General features: G+C 33.2%; 1 protein-coding gene across 1 annotated transcript; it reads left to right on the top strand.

The window, feature by feature from the left end:
* The first annotated feature begins 7,530 nt into the window (after positions 1 to 7,530).
* LOC131043404 (probable disease resistance protein At1g61300) lies at positions 7,531 to 19,965 on the top strand. Its single transcript, XM_059221168.1, has 2 exons — positions 7,531 to 7,640; positions 16,953 to 19,965. Exons 1-2 carry the CDS (start codon positions 7,531 to 7,533, stop codon positions 19,963 to 19,965), a joined length of 3,123 nt encoding a protein of 1,040 aa, XP_059077151.1.
* Positions 19,966 to 21,058: the final 1,093 nt, after the last annotated feature.

Here is a 21,058-nt window from a genome sequence, read left to right as displayed (position 1 = left end):
ACTCCTCTAACAAGGATGTTGCACTTGTTTCCCAAACATCGTCTAAATCCAGTGCAAACTTGTGTTTTCTCATGCATTCATTCAACCAAGTTTTCACATGGTTTTCCTCTCTACCGTCCAATCTTTCATTTACTTTAAGAGCTATTTGTTTCACAAGATCATTTCTGAGAGAATTGAAAGATGGAGATTGTGGAACAGTAAGCCAAAGCATTAGGTCATTGCAAAAGAGAGTTTGTACCTGGTCACTCTTGAAGAGTTGTTTTGAGTAGTAGACTATTACCAGACACGTTTTTGTGTTGCTCTGAATCAATCAACTGCTAGAGTGAGCAACTGAAAAAGTAGTCGTGATTAATTATTTTAAAGCTTTTTTCCTTTCATTAAGGTCAGAAACAACCTTCATAAATCCTACCAACTCTTTATTTATCCACTAATAAGACAGTTGTTTAGCGATGCTTAAGGAAATATGTTGTGAAAAAATCCACCCTCATGCTTGACAACTTTCTTGGGTAGTAATTTTCTGCGCTTCCAGTGCAATTTTTGAATTGGAAAAGTTGCAAGTTATAAAAAAATTTCAGTCAATCAAACCTATATTTTTCACGTTTTGAAATGGAACAACATACCATCTTGTGAGTTATATCAATTATTGGTGTTTTCTTAATCTATGGTTGTGTGAATGGAAAAGAAGAAGAAAGCTGGAAAGAGATACAAGAATACATATTGTGGTAAAATAGGTGAATCAAGATGTAATCAGAGTTTGAATGAATAAAAGATTCGCGTGTGCTAGAAGGATTTTGTGTGTTTGTTGTTTATTTTACATTTGTGTTTGTTCTTTATGTTGTTAGAAACTCCAGAGAGAAATGGTTTCTTCGCTCAAGCAAGCATGCATATTTTCTAAAACATTTGTATAATATGTGTGGAATAGGTTATTTTTACATTAGTTTTCATCAAAATGAATCTATCTGATAATACCATTCATTATGGGTGTATTACATTTTCTTCTTCTGTTGTTTGAATTCAATGCCATTATTATGCTACTCCTCTTTACAATCTCATTCCTAAAGAGAAATTTTGTACTCCTACTAAATAAAGACTTAGAAATTCTACTCAATGAAGATGGGTGAAATCATCTTTCATAGTAATGCTAGTTTGTCCAACATAGTTATAATTGATGCTATTGAGTTTGAAGAATATAAACACCTTGTTATGTTTATTATAAGTGGAAAAGGGAATAATGTTGAAGGTTTATAAAAAGTGGAAGTTCAAGTCAAAATGGTTGAGTTATAAATGTATGAATAGTATCAAAAGTGCCAATGAAGCATATATTAAAAAAGCACAATTTTGTCAATTTAACACCTAATATATATATATATATATATATATGGAGATGCAGATGTAGATGTAGATGTAGATGTATATGCATATATACATGTATATATACATACACATATACATAGATACACACATATACACATATATATATGCATACACACATATATATATGTATATGTATATATATATGTGTGTGTATATATATGTATACATGTACATATATATATACATACATACATGTACACACACACACACATATATATATATAGATGTATATATATACATGTATATCTATATGTACATGTATATCTATACATATATGTATATACATACATATATATATATATACATACATGTATGTATATATATATATATAGATGCATATATATATAAACATGTATATATACATGTATGTATATATATACATATACATATATATACATAAATGTATGTATATATACATACATGTATGTGTATATATATATACATGTATATATATACATATGTATATATACATGTGTATCTATGTATACATGTATATACATACATATACATATACATATGTATATGTATATGTATGTATATACATGTATATATAGATATACATGTATATATGTATATGTACATGTATATATACACATATACACATATACACACACACATGTATATGTACATGTATATATGAACATGTCTATATATGTACACACACACACATATATATGTACATGTACATATACGTACATACATACATACATACATACATACATATATATATATATATACAATATATATATACACATGTACATGTACATGTATATATATGTATGTATGTACATGTACATGTATATATATGTGTGTGTGTGTGTGTGTGTGTGTGTGTGTGTGTGTGTGTGTGTGTGTGTACATATAGATGTACATATAGACAAATATATATATCATGTACATGTACATGTATATATATATATATATATATATATATATACATGTACATGTACATGTACATGTACATGTACATGCATGTACATGTACATGTACATGTATATATAGACATGTACATGTACATGTACATGTATATATATATATATATATATATATATATATATATATATATACATGTACATGTAGATATATATATGTACATGTACATGTACATGTATATACATATACATATACATATACATGTACATGTACATGTACATATATATATCTACATGTACATGTATATATATATATATATATATATATATATATATATATATATATATATATATATATATATATATATATATATATATATGGGCCAGTGCAAGACGCTGAGTGCACTTTTTGACCCAAAAGTGGAAGTGTTTTCCTTGATTTTCAAATTTTGTCTCATTCGAGCTTAAATTTTGAAACAGTTGGAGATTGAATCTTGGAAAAAGTCAGTAATATAAAATATAGCCCTTTGAGTGTATTTTCCGAATATGTAATTTATTTTAATACCCACTGTAACCCACATAATAAAAAATAATTTTTTGAATGGAGTTATAAAAACTATGTTTTAAAAATGCATGTTTCAGGACCATAGCATGCATGTGTACGACCCACAGTTTTTGACACAATTAAAATTATTTTCTCAAACCGTTTTGGGAAATGGTTTGTAACACACTGAAGATTGATGAGCATATTTTTCTGTATTTTTTTTAAAATAGTCTTTTTAAATTAATTTTTTAATGACCGTAATTATCTTTTTAAAAATTTGACGTGTACGACCCACATAATTTGACGTAAACTTAACATTTTTTAATTTTTTCTTTAAATAGAAAAGAATTTTGTGTAGATTGATGACATATAATTTTTTTTTCAAAATTCATTAAAATAAAAAAGTTATTAAATTAACAAAATTAGTTAATATTTTAAGTTTCTGGACCCGATTTAGTATAAATTAAATGAAAATTAGTTAAAATAATCAATTTTTAAATAGATTTACATATTTAGAATCTAGACAGTATAATCTGAAATGGGTTTTAGTTTCGTATAAAAATTCTCTAATTAGAGGCACGTAAACTATTTTAGAAGTTCATATTTGTGCTTCCGTTCATGGAGATTTGAATTTGCAGGTCCATGTCTCAGGTGTGGCCATCCCAGGCCTATCCCGGACCTAATCCCAAGGCAAGTGATGGGTTGTGGAATCAACTTCCATAGAATGGGCCCCCGTTTTCAAAATGGGGGCCCGTTCCTTTTTTTAACCGTTGGTTTTAGGAACGGGCCCCCATTTTCAAAACGAGGGCCCGTTCCTTTTTTTTAACCGTTGGTTTTAGGAAAATGGGGCCCCGTTCCTAAATTACTGTTAATATAAAAAAAGGACAGATTGCATCAATTTACTAGATTATCATTTGAATATGTACTGACAAACATTTTTTACAGCATTTGGCACTACTTTTTTTTATCTTTTTTGCAAAATTTTCAGAAGAACTCGGTAAAAAGAAATATTATTTTTTGAAGAGGAGTTTGTAAAGATGGTTTCTAAGCAACGTCAAAAGAAACAAAGGAAGACAATGACAACAGACAAAATTCAAGCACAAAGAGAGAAGGAGGAAAAATGCCAAAGAGATCGAAGATCACGACAACGACAATTGAATAACACTAAAGCATCTAGTTCAGTGCTTGTTGTAGATGAGACCATTGAAGAGATCATGAAGGATGCAAGAAATGTAGAACCAAACATGGGTATGACTGTTGATGGAAATGTTCATGTGGATGCGAATCTTGGTATGTTTTTAAATCCCCAAGACTATGATGCCAATCAAATTGCTGATTTAAATGAAGCTGGATATAAATTTAATACACCAATACGAAAAGAAATAAAAATTGAAAATATCACACCACCCTCTCTAAAAGAAAATGAATGTAATTTGTTTACTATTGATAGCAATGTGCTAGATAATCTTAATGGGTTAGTTTCTTGGAGAAAAATAAAAACACATGCGAACAGATTATATAAACAATTTTTCTATAATAAAAAGTTAGGATTCCAATGTCAATTAATGCTACAATTAATAAAAATGTTAAAATGCATAAAATCATGAAAAAAATAGGTATTTATGCAAAACCAAAAAGAAAAGGTGAATCATATAAGCAAGTTGTATCCACTGTTGCTAGTGCCATCGATTCTATCTGAAAAACAAGTCAATCTAAAGATAAGAATGCAGCACGTAGAGTTATAACAACTGCTATAGTTGACAAAATAATTGCTAGTAAAACAATGTTAAGTGATATAAGTGGCTATTTAAACTTACATCGTAGAACCTTGTCAAGAGCGGCCAAAAGAAGAGACACAATTGAAATTGATCCACTAAACCATTGTTGGATTTTTAGTGGTAGAATTCAAAGGTCGGACATGAAATTAAATGATGAAACTAAACAATTAATCACAAAATTTTGGCATGATAACACTAGAGTTTCATCAAATGCTAGAGATGTTTTAAAGTTAAGGGTGGGATAAAAAATTTGCGATCCTCATCCAAAACATCTTCTTGACATGACTTAAACTGAATTCTTTAAAAAATTTAGTGATGAATCTGTGTTAATTGTAATGCCCCGCCAGGAAACCCCGAAGGGATAAGCCAAAATAACAAGAATAGAGTGCAAAATTTTTTTTTTTTAAAAAGTTACCACACATAAGATGCAACAAGGTAACAAAGATTCAGATGACATAGCGGAAGACTTCAACTAACTCCTAAAGAGTTTCCCAACGAGATTACTTAAATTTTCACAATACACTTTACTCACACAATTAATCCAAAAGCTGAATATCTTAATAACGAGATAATTCACAATCAGGATAATTTCTTTCAAAGGACTGAAATGCAAATCACAAGCAAGGATTCATCAGTAAGATCCATTCATAATTCCTCATTCAAGCTTTTCAATTTAAAATTACAAACCATACATCTACATTTCTAATACACTAGGATTTCATCATGACATAAGAGATCTTTCCAAGCATATCTAAATTTCTTAACAACAACTGAGTATAATTCATTACTCTAAGATACATTATTCCATATTCCAACTTATTGCATTAAAAGGACGATTTCACACATGCATTACGATAAATCGCATCTCAACCAATTATGCGTTCGATCAACAAGGCATTCAAGATAGAACTGAATATAAGCATTTAAAGTTAATTTCAATTATCCACTTAACCATTCTACATAAGCTAAACATACATGAAAAAGATGAATAAAGGAACCATAAGAGAATACACCACATAACACCATAATGATCTCGGAGTTCACCCCTAAAGGGCTACATCTCTGGGTCTGCGCAACTGCAAGACCCCTCTGATAATTAATAAAGTTAAGAGCACAAGAGGTTACATCATACAATCCAGCCATCAAGGCGATACATAAATGATATACAGATGACCACATCGGTCCATAATACATAAACGATCCTTTAAAAGAACAGGATCCAGCTGAACATAATCAAAGCTAAACAAAGAGATCCAAGAGAGCATCCATAAAACTGAACCATCACCACCCAAGGTCTAACATGAAACCGACACTCACAAGGGCAGAGACAAAGGACGACTCACAAAGGTGCTCAAGACAGGACAAAACGACAACACACTAGCGAACGTAGGGACAAGTGTCATCACACAACCTGGTATGGATACCATGGCAAGTCTTCATAGGTCCCGGCCCATACACTGGTAACCCTGGCAACCTAATCCGAACTTCCGGCCCATCCAAGCCTCATGTGGACCCACACATCCTCTCGTGAAGACAAGGAAGGTAGTTTGCCATTTCAGGCCTTCTCACAGCATGTCGAATCTATGATAGCACTCGTCTCATGTGTGAGGCACATTATCTTATTTAGAGATTACATTCTAATCTATTTAGGTTATCACTTATTAGACTCACTTTCGACGGGTTACCCAGCAGCCACTTTGGGCGTGGCCCCCAATCGAAAGCCACTTTCCCAAACGACACTAGAACAAACTCAGACGAACTTCAAAACAAGGAATAACATGGTCAGACGAACGGAGTTCAAGAAGGAGAACGATCATCTGGTCAAACACGACTCAAAGGTAATCACTTACTGACGGTACTCTAATCTAGAGACCCGACCAACAACCAACAACGGTCAACCACAATCATCATTCGACTCACACACAAGGAGGATATGATCAATTATGACAACATCACAAAACAACAGTCAACTCGAAAATCGAGGACTAAAACAGGCACACCAAAACATTTCATACGACAGGGTCCTACCAGACAAAGCAAAACATGCCATTTCATAATTAAAGCGAATACAGTAATTAAACTCGCAAGGCAATAATCAGAAAGGACAATATTTCCTCAAATTAATTAATCATTAATGACGATCAAGTTTTCTACAAGATCTAAAACAACTTACAGTTATCTACCTTATCAAGGGATAAGTCGTTCTTGGTTTTCTAACTCGTTAAAATTCAAAGCATATCCAGACATATAAAGCCGTAAAGAGTTTTTAAACCAATTCGTATTATTCAAAATTCAGACAATCATTAATCAATTAAACAAGGTATTTAAATTCCATTCCAAAATGTCATTAACATACTGGTCTAATTCAATCTCTATAGATTCATAATTTCAATTCCCGTTACAAAATACGGATTACGGAATTAAAAATATAAAGGAAATTCAATTATAGATACTTATTTCCAAACGCACATGATATAAACTTATCAATCCAAGATGGGACCAAAATACAGCCAACTAGATTCAATGACGAAATTATCCATTTTAGAACTTAACCACAAAAGTACATAAGCCACAAAATGAATTTGGATAATAACTAACTTATAAATTCCATTATAGAATTAATTAATATCCAATTTTACATTTATCAAGATATTGCCTTTTCAATAAAGAGCAATTTAAACTTGGCATTAAAACTAACTTTCATTAACTAGATATTAAAATTGTATGCATTTCTTTTTGAATGAAAAGAATACAAAAAAAAAAACATTTTATAAATTTCGTTTTAAACAAAATCGCGTTTTAAAACAAGGGAGGCGCGCTGGGCGGGCCGTGCCCTAACCCTAGCCGTAGCCCACGCCGAAACTGCAGGGGAGCCCATGCGGGCGGCGCCGCTGCGGTGCCCGCAGGTCCGTGGCGCCCAGCGGCCACCGCAGCCCTACGGCCACCATAGTGTGCCGCGGGCATGGCCCAACACTTGCGGGAAGGGGGGGAACGGAGAATGAGCGGGGAAAACAGGGGACGCGCGGGGGAGGCACACGCGGGGGTGCGGGCGGTGGAGAGGGGAGGGAGCGGGTGGAGCTCCGCTCCCCGCCTCCCATCCCCAATACACAGTCCGAACAATACACAAAACGCACGCCCAGCTCCAAACATAATACGATTAAGATTTTTAAATGGAACACACAGTCCGATTTAAAAGGATAAAAAAAATGCCCAGTTCGAAATACAACATATACATTTTGCTAATAAAAACACACAGTCCGAACTTCATCAAACGTCCATCATAAAATCGGTAAAGACTATACATTTCGATTTGCTGTGGGTTCAGTTTAACGAACAAGGTTTGATGTCAAATTTTCTTGGTGGTTTTCTCAAACATAACAACTCCCAAGGGTTTCAAACGCCCAAAAACATGAGGAATGACAACACCTCTAACTCACTTCCAGCGAAGCTGGTAATTTACCAAAACGATCCATAAACATGGCATTCGAAGGAGAATTTAAAACCAAGATAAAACCCCCGTTTTCATTTCAAACAAAAACCAAAATTGAGAGAGTTGGATCCTACCTTAACACGCAATCCTGGCAAGATCGGCTGAAGAATCCCAATCTCCAGCTGCCCAAATCCTTCCTTCTCCATCCAAAAATCCTCCAAAAAAATCTTTTCCAGCCAAAATCTCCTCCAAAAATGTCCATCCTTTCCAATTTCCCCAAATTTGGGTTATATGGAAGAGTTGACCCAAAAATTTCCATTTTTGGAATAAAAACTTTTATTTAAAAATAATACTTAAAAATTAATTCTTTTCAACAATAGCAACAATTTAACTTGCTTTATCAATTCAAAATTTGATTTTCTCAATTAATCAAATTTAGCCGTTCAAATTTAATAATCCAACAGAATACAGTCAATCTATTGCGATAATAAAAACAAAACTTTCTTTTTCGACAGCATATATAAATAATGCATTTAACATTCAAAATCAGTCATTTAATCGAATTCACTTCCAGTTTAAACTAGGCAATTCAATATCAACGAAAATCACATAACGGAAACTAGATTAATTTAATCCATTAATCATCAATGCACAAACGCATATTTAATCAAGATAATTACTAAGGACTAATTAATCAAATTAACCAATCACACCATGCACGCAAACCGAGAAGGTCAACCAAACAGATGACTCGCAACCCAAACAAGAAGGGATTATCGACGCCGACTGGCGATGCTCACTTGAGCACGACTAAGGTCGACTAGGGTCTGACGACCACCTAATCCAACTCTAAGGCTTAAAAAGGGTACACTCAAACTTGCAAAACCAGGTGACGACGAACCTCGCACTCATGCGACTTCGCACCTGAAATCTCCTGCAACAAAAGATCATACATGCATACATTTATAAAATCTAATGAAAGCGTTAGTCCGATACTAAAATCACGAAATAGGTACACTGAATAACCTGCATACAACTAGTGTGAGAACCACATCAATAGCTATGCATAAAATCAACATCTGACATTAATCATAATATTACGATAAACTAATCCAGATTAAACCAAGGTTAGAAGTAGACTAGGGTAGGGGTACTACATTCTCCCCCCCTAGGTTCCGACTTACTCCTGGAAGTCGTAAGGCTAGATGAAGAACATGTCGTACGCATCAGCCCTGAAACTCATTCAACAAAGATCAAATTGCACATAGAAATCTTTTCATAAATAAATGAAATATTATTGCAAAATCCTTTACAAACGCCATTATCCATTGGCCAAATACATCTAAAACCATACATTCCTTAATATATTCCAGGAATTATCCACAATCATAGAAGAGAAACAAGAATTTACTTCCATTCATTACACCCAATTAAAACATTACCAGGAGGTAAACAACAATTACCATAATCATCGATCAAAAATGACAAAAAAATATGCCATAAGATCAATTTTCTTTTACCAATCCATCTTTATCATAAGATTTAATAACATAGAACTAGCTCAAAGTATCATTTTCTACAGCCAAATTATCTTCCATAAAATAAGAGCAACATAAATAACTCAATGGATACACTTGCTAGGCATAAGATAACCTTTCCAAAGACTATGTCCCATAACATAGTGACAAGTTAACACAATTTACTCCATGATACACATAAAACCCATCCACATACTGGAATGCATAACAGAAAGGGCCACATGTGAGCATGTCTAATGCTCGGTCAAGGATAACATGCATGATCAGCATCTCTATGCCTGATCTCATAACAACAATATGATCATAAATATAATTTGGTTTTTGGTGCATTACAAACTCACAGTATAATTTCTTCAAAAAATATAAAGGGACCTCATAATTACAATATGGTGGATAATCAAAAACCATCCACCATCTATCCCAAAAGTGTCTAGCCATTTTTGGATGATCACACCACCTAATTGAAATTATTTTCTGGGTAGGTTGCATTGGTTCTCTTGTTTTTGGGTTAGTAAAATATGGACATAAATGAGCTTTGGTTATTCTAAGATCAGTGATTTGTCTATATAAGTTAATCCATCAACATAAAAATCATGCAACTCTTGTCGTTGTCTATGAAATTGATCTAATTGAGAATCAACTGATCTAACTGACTCAACAACAATTTGCATTGATTTTGCAAACTCTAGAAGATGGGGGGGGGGTGATTGGCTCATTTTGGATAGAAGTAATATTTTGTTCAATAACTTGTAGGTTTTCATTAATTATTTCTCTTAAACGAATTGCATCTAATCTAGGGAGTGGAGGTGGAGGTGGAGGTGGAGGAGGAGGGGTTTGCGGTGGGGTTTTTTCACCTAACAATTCATCTATGTAAAACACATCCATCATAACAAAGAGCTCCTGCATATATAAAGATATACACGAATTATATACAACTCTGTGTCAAAGAAGAATCTATTTTAGTTTTTAAAAAAACATTTATAAATAGTAACATTTCTATGTTATTGAATGAGATACACATGAAATATAATATAATATTGAGCTGAAAAAATATAGATGTACATACTATTGAATCTTTAAATATAAAATTTGTGCACAAAACTTAATAAAAACTTTCATTGAAACTTCATAAATCTATTATATATTCAATTTAATGCATTCATTTTTTGTAAAATGCATCAACTATTAAAATCAATATAAATATTCCATACATGAACTTGTAAAAAAAAGTAAAATAATATCAACATATATAAAGTAATTCATATAATAAATAATTAGTCACAATTCTGGTAAACATGTTGAATTAGTACTTTGTGTTGGAATAGTACTAATATATTAGATGGTAACCTCTCTAAGTGGTCATTTACTAAGTAAACTTGTTGAATTAGCCCTTCAGTGTTGGAGATGAATTAGGTGATGAAGTTGGCAATTCAAGAAAATCATGTCATGTCATGGCTTAATAGGTCCTATTATGGACCTATTATGCCATGATGGCATAATAGGTGGACTATTATGCAATGTCATGGCTTAATAGGACCTATTATGCCATGACGACATATAATAGGTCCTATTATGTCATGACATGGCATAATAGGTCCATAATTGGTCCTATCATACTAAGTAAACATGTTGAATTAGTACTTCAGTGTTGGAGATGAATTAGATGATAAACTTGGCAATTCGAGAAAATCATGTCATGTCATGGCTTAATAGGTTCTATTATGGACCTACTATGCCAGGTGGACTATTATGCAATGTCATGGCATAATAGGACTTATTATGCCATCATGGCATATAATAGGTCCTATTATGCCATGCCATGATATATAGGTCCTATTATGCCATGACATGGCATAATAGGTCCATAATTGGTTCTATCATACTAAGTAAACATGTTGAATTAATACTTCAGTGTTGGAGATGAATTAGATGATGAAGTTGGCAATTCGAGAAAATCATGTCATGTCATGGCTTAATAGGTCCTATTATGGACCTATTATGCCATGATGGAATAATAGGTGGACTATTATGCAATGTCATGGCATAATAGGATTGATTATGCCGTCATGGCATAATAGGTCCTATTATGCCATGACATGATATAATAGGACCAACTATGGATCTATTATGCAATGTCATGGCATAATGTGTCCTATTATGTCATGACATGGCATAATAGGTCCATAATTGGTCCTATCATACCATGCCATGGCATAATAGGACCATAATGTCATGACATGGCATAAACCTAAGCCCAAACTTTGATATCTAAAATTTGAAGAGTAATGTTAATTACTTGAGGTTATACATATGGATTTCTCTCTTCTAAAATGAATTTTTAGTTACCCCAATGTTCAGTAGCTCAAATTGTGGTTTTAATTATAGATTTTGTCTAATCCATGAAATTTAAAACATCTCGCCTATTTTTTTGACTTCCCATAACCCACTAGAATAGCCCAAAAGGCCACATGGTCACCTAAAAATGATCCAAGGCACTAGAAAGGTACCAATAACTAATAGTGGTAACTTTTGTATTGCCGAATGAGGATTAAGAATAGTTTTGGTACATATGTTCAATTTAAATAATTGGAATGGTGGCTTGCTAGAAGTGGTTAAATTTTTTCATTTATTGGTTGAAAGACGCAATACCTAAAAAAATAATTCCTAGAAACATTTAACCCAAGTCTCACAAATTCAATATTGAAAGATTCAAAGTCCTTATGAAATTTACTATAGTGGATCAAATCTTACTACAAGTAAAGTCTCTTGATGTCTCAGTAGTTTTCACTATGGATTTCATGAATTCATTGACTATCTTGCATGTAGATGGTGATGTGATTGGTGAGAAAACTAACATATCTTAATGTAAAGATCTTGATAGTTCTAGTATGGTTTTTGATGTCAGGATTACATTTTTGAGACAACATGGTGTAACATGCAACATTTTTGATAATGGCATAATAGGTCCTATTATGCCATGACATGGCATAATAGGTCCATAATTGGTCCAATCATACCATGACATGGCATAATAGGACCATAATAGGACCTTTATGCCATGACATGGCATAAACGGTCCTATTGTGCCATTTCATGGCATAATAGGACCATTTATGGCATGTCATGGAATAATAGGACCTCTTATGCCATGATGGGATGATAGGTCCTATTATGCAATGTCATGGTATGACATGATCAACTATGGACCTATTATGCAATGTCATGGCATAATAGGACATATTATGCCATCATGACATAATGTGTCCTATTATTCCATGACATGACATAATAGGTCCATAGTTGGTCCTATCATACCATAACATGGCATAATAGGAACATAATTTTCCATCATGGCATAATGTGTCCTATTATGCCATGTCATGGCATAATAGGACCTACTGTATTCCTATTATGCCATTACATGCCTTAATATGACATGATGGCATAACATGTCCTATTATGCCATGACATGCCATAATAGGTCCATAATTGGTCCTATTATGTCATGACATGGAATAATAAGAAAATAATTATCAAATCTATAATAATTTGACAATGTCAATTGCTAATTCTTAATGAATATTTCGTTTTGGTTTTGGTTTTGATACATCCATTTAGTTTCGGTTTGGTTTGGATTTGGTTTTGGTTTTGGTTTTGATTTCCATTTAGTTTCGATTTGGTTTTGGTTTTGGTTTTGATTTCTATTTACTTTCAATTTTGTTTCGATTTGGTTTTGGTTCTGATGTTTGTGAGATATCTTGTATCTTGTAAATTTGATATTTTGTTTTGTTAACTATCTAGATTTGGTTTTGATTTGTAAATTTGTTGATTTTGGTTTAGGGTTTAGGGTTAACTATTGAAGAATATTTCAGATCAAAATTTAAAATTTACAAATGTTACTCATAGGCTACTTTAAAAAAAAACTTAAATAATACCAAAAAAACTTAAATAATAATAAAAAAACTGGAAAAATATACTAGAAAATTACAAAATGTGAAAATGGGTGATCGAATGTGTACCTGGGATAGTGGTGGAGGCTTGAAATGGAGTCCACAGCATGGGGGCCCATTTTTGATCTCCTTTTCTCACTGCAGTTGCAGGTGAAAATGACAAAATGCGCCTGAAAAAAATGGGTAAAATCAGATTTCGAAACGGGGGCCCGTTTATTTTTGCTTCGGGCCCCCATTACTTTTTGCCTCAGGGGCCCGAAGCAAAAATGGGCCCTCGTTTCTAAGAGAGCATTTTCCAATGCGCAGACTTCCGCCAAATTGTGACCCATTACCTTGCACAGACACACACGCACACATACACACATACACACACATATATACATTTACACATATACGTATACACATATATACATATATACATATATACAGATATATGTGTATATGTGTATATATGTGTATATATGTATATGTGTATATATGTATATGTGTATATATGTATATATCTATATATCTATATGTGTGTATGTGTATGTATATATATACATATATATATATATACAATCATATATATACATATACATATATATACATACATGTATATATATATACATATACATATATATACATGTACATGTACATATACATCTGCATATACATATAGATATGCATAAATGTACATGTACATGTATATACATGTACATGTATATATATGTATATGTATATATACATGTATGTGTATATATGTATATGTATATACATACACATATACACATATACACATATATACATATGTGTGTGTGTGTGTGTGTGTACATATATATATACATGTGTACATATATATATACACACATATATATATATATATATGTACATGTATATGTACATGTACATGTATATATATGTATATGTACATGTACATGTATATATATGTATATGTATATATATAAATACACATATACACATATACATATATACATATATACACATATACACATATACATATATACATATATACACATATATACATATATAGACATATATAGACATATATACACACATATACACATATATACATATATGTGTATACATGTATATATATGTGTACACACACACATATATATACACACACACTCACATATATATACATATATGTATATGTATATATGTATACATATACATATATACATATATACACATATGTATATATGTGTATATGTGTATATACATATAGATATAGATATACATATATGTATATATACATGTGTATATATACATGTGTGTATATATATATGTATGTATATATATACATATGTATATGTATGTATATATATACATATGTATATGTATGTATATATATGTATATATATGCATGTGTGTATGTGTATATATGTGTATATATGTCTCTATATGTATATTTATATATATGTATATATATTTATATATGTGTGTGTATATGTGTATGTGTGTGTGTACGTGTATATGTGTATATGTATGTATATATGTTTATATACATATATATATACATACATATATACATATGTATATGTATATGTATATATATATATATATCTATATATATATGTATATCTATATCTTTATGTATATATATCTCTATATATATGTGTATGTGTATGTGTATGTGTATGTCTATATATATATATATATATATATATATATATATATATATATATATATATATATATATATATATATATATATATATATATATATATATATATTTTGGAAACTATCAGTGTTAAATTTTGAAAATTTATGCATTATATTCATATGATTAAGAGAGAATTATATATAAGAGAGATGATATCATAAGAAGGTTATTTTATGAACACAAAATGAAATAAATACTTAGGGAAGCAAATGAAGGGATTTTAGCAAGACAAAATTCATTAAAATGTGTTGTAAGGTAAACCTAGTAGAATTTTAGTGGCCAACACTTCACAAAGATGCAATAATATATGAAAAACAATTTGATATGTGTCAAAGGGTGGGAAGACCTATTGTAAGGGATGAGATAGCTTTCTTGCTAGTCTTAGTAGAAATACCTTTTGAAAAGTGAGCTATAGACTTCATAGGGCCAATTGACCTTCCCACAAAGATTACAGAAGTTAGGTTTATCATCATTAGAGTAGAATACTTAACTAAATGGACGAAAGATGAATCAAGTAAAGATTGTACAATAGAAACTATTGCAGTATTGAGAATATAATAGCAATATTTGGTTGTCTTATAAGTATCACCAATGATCAAAGGAAATATTCTATAAATAAGGTGATTGTTGAGCTGCTAAGCAACTTCATCATTATGCATAATAAAAGTACTCCATACCACCCACAAGCCAATGACACAATAAAAGCACTCAACAACATTATAGGCACCACCAAAATATATTAATCAATTATTGAAGTTCATTTGGAGTTTTTATGATGTATTATGTAAATGCTTATAAAAAATTGTATAAATTACAACTTCCCCAAAATTATCAGGACGTGTCTATTTTGGCTCCAAAACGATAGTATGGATTGACTACACGCGTGTTAGTCGCGCGTTTTACACCGTCGATTTTGCAATAAACGGCTATGGTTGACTAACACGTCGCTATCACGCTATACGAAAGGTTTGTTTTGGAGCTAGAATAGCTTCAGCCAAATCATAGGAGAAACTAATTACCAACTAATTATTTATGAAATCCCATGCTAAATGACTTTATTAGAATAAGTACAATCAAATTAAAAATTTAGAAGAAATGGTAGAAAAAATAATATGTTAAGTGCAAGAAATTGAATTTTTAATGTTATCAATATTAATGTACACATTTTAAATTTTGACTTGTTTAGGACCACGTCTTATACCAACTAGGTTTTAATGAAAACGTAAATATGACTTCAAATGAACAAAATTTCCCTTTGACCGAGCTTTATTCATTTTTTTTAACGCACACAAGATTACAAAGGGTGGAATCTTCTTTGCAACACACTTCCTCTAAGTGGCTGTCGTTTTAGTGGAAGAAAAAACAAAAAACGGAATCTTCAATTAGCAAAGGGAGTCAAATATATAGACGAACTCTGTGACATTAATTATTTTTCAGTCTTCTGATTTTTTCTATTCAAACACTTCGACTTATTCGCTCGAAGCGCTGAAAATTACTGCACGCGCGTGGACCTTGAAGCACCATAGCTTTCAGATGATGTCTCGTCGAGCACACAGAACCGCAAATGTCTTTTTAGTGGAAGAAAAAGTTACGCGGTCACCATGACTACATGCTGACGGATGATCTGCCTGGCTAAATTGACTTGTTTCATAAGACCTTTCTACACTTTCCTATGTAAATAAGATTACTCTCTGATGAGATCTCTGTAGCATCTCAGAGGAACCAGCTGATTAGTCTGCTTCTGTGGCAAGAGCTTTAGCTGCTATTTGGCTGTATTTCTCCTGCTATCCCTGACAGAGAGAGTTTTAGTAGAATTTCAGTTTTCTTTCTAAGGTACCCCCAAATGGCTGATCCTGGCTTCATCCCTGGAATGATTGATTACGCCATTCATTTGGCTGTTAGTCAGGTTATTCATCACATCAATGTTGCCATCAGATGCAGGAAAGAGTTGGATGCTCTCAAAGCCCTGCTTCTCAAAGTTCAATTAATGGACATGGAAATGCAAAACTATAGAAAAGCTTTGAACTGTGGCAGAGTGAACACATCCTCTGAGCCTCCTTTGCCCTTTGCGGTCAATAATTGGTTGAACGAATTGAATGCTCTTCTGGATGAAGCATCTGATTTGGTCCAGCACTGCAACGTACAATCATACTGGCATCTCTTCCCTCGTTACAGAACGAGCAGAAAGATTAGGCGACTTATTGAAAAAGTGGAAAAGCATCTAGCTTCAACGCCTTCCGTTGCTTTTCTTCATCAACTACAGCTGCATGTGACAAATCAGCAACTTCTGGAGCAGATTAAAGTGGGGAAGGATTCTCTTAAGCTGCATACTTCGGCGCTTGCCGGCACATTCGGAGATCTCTTTCCATCTAATTCTTCAGCTGCTCCAAACACAAAGTATATTGAGGAGGCACTCATTGTCGGACAAGATTCTGCGTTAACCAGAATGAAGGAGCTGATTGATTCACAGCAGCACAAAAACGTGTCTCGTTTCGGCCTTGTTGGGAAAGGCGGCGCCGGTAAGACTCTGTTACTCAAACGACTGTTCAACAGCGATCAGGTACAGAGTCTCTTTTGCAATGACTTGATGCTTTGGCTTACTATTTCACAAAATCCATCTTTCAATGCCCTCAGAAATGACCTTGTGAAACAAATAGCTCTTAAAGTAAATGAAATATTGGACAGTAGACATGAAGACCATGTGAAAACTTGGCTGAATGAAAGCATGAGAAAACACAAGTTTGCCCTGTTTTTAGACGATGTTTGGGAAACAAGTGCAAAATCCTTGTTAGAGGAGCTGTGTGTTCCTCAATCTCCACTCCATAACTCAAACATCATCATTGCCACTTCCAGAAGTAAGAGTGTGCTCTCACAGTTGGGTGTTTCACCTACATCAATTATCCAAATGCGAGACCTGACTGAGGATGAGAGCTGGAAATTGTTTTCTTCCCATGCTTTTCCACACAGTGATGGAGTTTTGCCCATGAGCATTAACCAGGAAATAGCGAGACGAGTTTGCAAGGAGTGCGGGGGGCTTCCCTTAGCACTCAAGGTAGTCGGACAGGCAATGGCAGGTGTTGCTCAGTCAAATGAATGGGAATTCGCACTCCAGAGATTGCAGAATGATGTTACGCACTCGCTTTCAAGCAAGTTGAGACTAAGCTACGATGCTTTGGCCGACTTACCAGGCTATGGCATTTCCTTGCAGTTGTGCTTCCTCTGCCTCGCTGCTTTCTCAGAAGACGAAGTCATCATGGCTGGAATTACCATCAAGTACTGGATTGGAGAAGGGTTGGTACGCGGGCAGGATCCTGTCCAAATTGGAGAGATATACATCAATTTGTTAGCAGACCGATGCCTTATTGAACCAATCCATAAGGATCACGACGGAAAGGTGATCAATTTTAGGGTGCATGATGTATTGCACCACTTTTTAGCACACCAAATTGCTGAAAAAGAAGAAAAATGCTTCTTCCAGGCACACAGAGATTTGGGAGAGTTTCCTGCTGATGAATGTGAGGGACACATCAGAATTTCATTAATGGACAACTGTTTGACTAAGGTTCCAAAGGCATTCGGAGCTCCCTATATCCGCTCCTTGCTACTGGCTGGTAATACATCTTTGACGGAAATTCCTAAAGAAGTGATTGGGAGTATGACCGCTCTCAGGGTTTTGGATTTGTCACGGACTGCCCTCCAGTCGTTGCCAAAAAATGTGGGAAGCTTGAAGCATTTGGTTTGTCTCAGATTATGCTTTGTTCCAATCAAGAAACTGCCCTACTCTGTCGGCACCCTTAGAAACCTTCAAGTATTGGATCTTTATCAATCTGATATTACACAACTCCCATCCAGCATTTCTAAGTTGACTTCCCTACAAATTTTGGACATTGGTTCATGTAATCATCTGCAGTGTATGCCTTATGGGATCTCACACCTTAGGTCTCTGAAGTACCTGACTGCAGGCAGTCCTCGAAATGGAGCATGGAAGAAGTGCAGAACAGGTCAGCTTTCAATTAATGATTTGGGTACCCTAAACCAACTCAAATGGTTGGTGCTTGCAAATAAGGGTGAAATAGTTCGAGAAGGAATGCTCGGAACCATGAAGCAGATGGAATCTCTATTTTTAGATCTGGCAGATACAGAAAAGCTCCCACATGACATGACTGCCATGTCTAAATTGAGGATACTCTGGTTAGCATGTCCTCACTTAATCCAAATAGAGGATTCAGTTTGTAAATTTAAAAATATGGGCAGCATTAGATTGTTCAACTGTGGCAAGTTGAAACAATTACCCCCGTTGCAGAAGCTTGAGAATCTGAAGCATTTACAGATTGTTAAGTGCCCCAACATAGAGAAGTTCCCAGAAGAATTCGGAAAGGGGGGAGGATTTCCTAAGCTTGAGGTATTTTCAGTGGTTGAGGTGGATAAATTAGAGCAGCTGCCAATGGTAGAGGAGGGAGCACTGCCTTCACTTAAAATATTGACAATAATGAAGTGTGAGGCATTACAGAGGTTACCACAGTGTTACTGGAATTTGAAGAATGTTGAGAAGATAAGAGTGTATGGTTGCTCAATGGTTCTTCATGTCATGGCAGAGGAAGACAAATTTATCAAGAAAACGAGCAGGGTGCAAACAATAACATTATCAAGCACAGAAACTAAGACATTGGAAAAGCGCTATTATGATATCCTTCACCGGGGTGAACACGTTTATTACGGTGAATTTTGGTGCAGCGAGATGTTTCAGTTTTTAGACAATATTAATCGATTTTGGTTTTTATATGTTTTAGGTCAAAACAATGTTATATAAATATATATTATTATATAATTATTTGACAACAAATTTTTTATAATAAATTATGTGTAATTATAAATCTTAAAAAGCTTTATCGTTTTTTCATTTTATATTCTTTTTTATATATATTATAAATTTATAATTAAGTGTTTATTTTAATTTTTCAATTTTTTTATATATTGTGTTAGGTAAGATTAGATCACAATTTTAGATAAGCTTAGATTTGTCAATAGATTGAATCATGTAACATGATTTTTTTATACATTGTGTTAGGTAGGATTAGATCATTATTTTAGATAAGCTTAGATTTGTCTATAGATTGAATCATGTAACATGACCTAAGGTATAGTATTCAAAATGCATCTATCTAATTTTTATGAAATTAGTTGCAATTTGTCAATTTATAAATCTAAAAGATTAAGTGACTAAGAACAATTATTTATAGATAGACGTAGGCCATTAATAAGACATTTGGGAATCATTTACAAATACGAAATCACAACTTAAAAATACTATTTGATAATAGAAGACTTTAAAGTCTCATCTCTACATCATTAGGCATATTATTCTTGCATTCCTCATGTGTCTAGGAAATTGTACAACAACCTTCCAAGGGCTTGACTTGCAATTGAAACAAGCCAAGGTTTCCTCCTCTCACCTCCATGCAAGCACCGCAGTATTTTTTAGCACAACCTATTTTCAATTACAAGTCAAAAGATATAGGCATACAAATTCTAAAAGTTTACATCGGTGTTATTGTAAGATAAGAGAGAGACTTGACTATTCTCTATATTGTGTTCTTGTTCCCTTCACCTTTTTAAAGAAGTAAGTCCTTTTTTCATTTGAATACCAAATCTAATGATCAATATATTCATTCATCTACCAAAGATGAGTCTCAATTCTATGCTAAAGGACTTTTATCAATCACAAGTCTAGGTGGCTTGAAGTTCTCTAATATCAATCATTCTCATAGTTAAGAGACAAATGCCTATTAAGTAGTGAAAGACAACTCATAGAACAATATATTATTTGATCAATAAATGGAAGTCTATTTAGCAGTTGTACATGTGATTCAAAAGACTATTTAAGTTTACTTAGGGCATGGATT

This window comes from Cryptomeria japonica, chromosome 5, assembly GCF_030272615.1.
Source record: "Cryptomeria japonica chromosome 5, Sugi_1.0, whole genome shotgun sequence".
Taxonomy (NCBI): Eukaryota; Viridiplantae; Streptophyta; class Pinopsida; order Cupressales; family Cupressaceae; genus Cryptomeria; species Cryptomeria japonica.
The sequence above is the reverse complement of the archived record's forward strand: the minus strand, read 5'-3'. Positions and strand labels throughout refer to the sequence as shown.

Bases quoted from the DNA above. Each gene is read 5' to 3' on its own strand.
- LOC131043404 (XM_059221168.1), top strand. From the start codon at position 7,531: ATGGCCCAACACTTGCGGGAAGGGGGGGAACGGAGAATGAGCGGGGAA. The intron at 7,641-16,952 runs GTGGAGCTCCGC...TATCCCTGACAG, and splicing joins GTGGAGAGGGGAGGGAGCGG to AGAGAGTTTTAGTAGAATTT.